At 42.1% G+C, this 2,159-nt stretch overlaps 1 protein-coding gene across 1 annotated transcript in view; it reads left to right on the top strand.

The window, feature by feature from the left end:
• The window catches only part of LOC127750901 (uncharacterized), an 11,469-nt gene extending 9,615 nt beyond the window's left edge, over nt 1-1,854 (top strand). Inside the window, exon 2 of the mRNA XM_052273579.1 lies at nt 1,480-1,854. Coding sequence (XP_052129539.1) covers nt 1,480-1,649 — 170 coding nt within the window. The 3' untranslated portion in view covers nt 1,650-1,854. The remainder of the gene's footprint in view (nt 1-1,479) is intronic.
• The last annotated feature ends 305 nt before the right edge of the window (nt 1,855-2,159 follow it).

Raw genomic sequence — 2,159 nt, forward strand, 5'->3', positions numbered from 1 at the left:
TTTGCCATCCGTGTGTCATCCGTTTGCCATCCGTTTGTCATCGGATGATAATCTGACGATAAACGGATGATAAACTGATGACAAAATGATGACATACTGATGACAAACGCCTATTCGCGTTTTGTCATCCGTTTGTCATCAGTATGTCATCAGTTTTATCATCAGACTGTCATCAGATTGTCATCCGTTTGTAATCGGCGAGATGACATACTGATGACAATCTGATGCCATAATTTTCCATGCGGGTACTTGCTCAAGTCAATATTAATGAAAGTCTGAAGCTTGCAATGCTGTTCCGCTTTGCTATGAATCAAATACTTCAGTTATTCAAGTTGTTAATCTTGAAAAACATGTGATATTAAAGATGCTGCAATAATTGGCTGAGCGATTAGCGAAGCCCATTACTCCACTGACCGGAAAAGTTTCATTCTGTTTGTCTGTTTGTTTGTTTGTTTGTTTGTCTGTCCGCATGATAACTCGAGAATGTATTGAGAGAGCGATCTTGGAATTTCAGGGTCGTTTTTTATCATAAAAAGACAGATCGAGTTCGAAGATGAGCATTTTAGCTCAAAAGTTGACTTTTTATTTTTTTTTATTTTTTGAGTTCCTTAGAGGTAACTCGTGAAAGTAGAGTCCTTTGGGCAAAAATTTCGTCCGTTTTGCTCTGTCTTGTACCGTTTTGGCGCTATAGGTCATTTCTTGGCGGAAACAACGTAGAAAAGACAAAATGGTGTATTAAATCGTTAGGAAGGCTTCATGTCACAGAATTGTAAACGGAGTAATACCTAAACCACACATTAAGGGTCGAACCACACCCTCTTTTGGGCTTAAGGGTCTCCAGATTATCTAGTATCACTTTAACGTTAATTTTTACATAATCTGTCAAAGTTCGTACTTTTAATGTAAACCGTTATCGAACAGCACAAGTTTCATGTCCCTAATTTTAGAGTAATATGACCCCGACAAATGGTTCGAGTATGTCAAATTTTGGGCCCGGAAGACCCTGTGCCCCTATACCCTCTCCTTAACTCGTCTCGGGTGTCAGCGCCGCAGGCCTAGCTATATGTGCGCCAGGTGCGTCGCAGCGTAACAGTGTTTCGTGAGATATCGCGAAGCCTGTTACGCGAGACGTGGTCTGGCGTACATATCGCTAGTTGCACTAGATTCTTCACTGTTCATTACTGTTCAAAGCGAATGATACGTAACTTCTGCTTCGAACATCATGACTAGGCTAATAGAGAGACACTTGTTTCAGTTAAGTCGTGGACAATGTAACATTTTCCCAGAAAAAGAATCTTACTTTTGCAACTGTCCACATGGAGAAGTCTCCAGGGCAAAAAGTTAAGATACATGATTCTTTTTCAAGAAAGGTTATATGCTTCACCTTGTTACTTCGAACTCTCAGCTCATGAAAAACCAAACAAATCTTGCTAACTTACAGTTGCACTGTTGTAATCCTTGAACTTTTCTTTCTCACAGATCCAGAATTGTTTGACCTCGAAGAACAGCAGTATGAGGGGGCCTGCGAGTGGTGGGAGGCAATCAAGAGAGGTAGCGAAGAGAAGAAGGAGGAGGAGGTCGAGCAATATTGGGAAGAGCCGATAGATTATAGCTTTGACTTGTTCTATAACAATGATGACAATCAGTAAAAAGTTCAACTGACATTCTATCTATGTACTGCTTTCCCACCCGAGGGGTACCTAACTTGGTCCAGTCTTCGTACACTTCGCAAAATAATCATATTATAATCATTTACAATCAACTCCAATCTTCCCAGTCTTTTCCAGTCTGTCTACAGTCTCTCCAATCTTTACAATCACCTCCAGTCAGCTCCAGTCAGCTCCAATCACCTCCAGTCACCTCCAATCACCTCCAATCACCTCCAGTCACCTCCAGTCTCCTCCAATCACCTCCAGTCACCCTGTCAACTCCAGTCAACTGCCAACCTCTGCCTGTTGTATTATAGGTTGCCTACTTAACGCGGTGTTACCGACGTCTACTTTACTCATGTTGCAGCTTCTCCAGTCACCTCCATAGTCTCTTCCAGTCACACCTCCAATCACCTCCAATTACCTCCAATCACCTCCAATCATCTCCAGTCACACCTCCAATCACCTCCAATCACCTCCAATCACTTCCAGTCACTTCCAGTCACTTCC

The sequence above is a fragment of the Frankliniella occidentalis genome, unplaced genomic scaffold, assembly GCF_000697945.3.
Source record: "Frankliniella occidentalis isolate FOCC.00 unplaced genomic scaffold, Focc_3.1 Scaffold284, whole genome shotgun sequence".
In the NCBI taxonomy this organism is placed as follows: domain Eukaryota; kingdom Metazoa; phylum Arthropoda; class Insecta; order Thysanoptera; family Thripidae; genus Frankliniella; species Frankliniella occidentalis.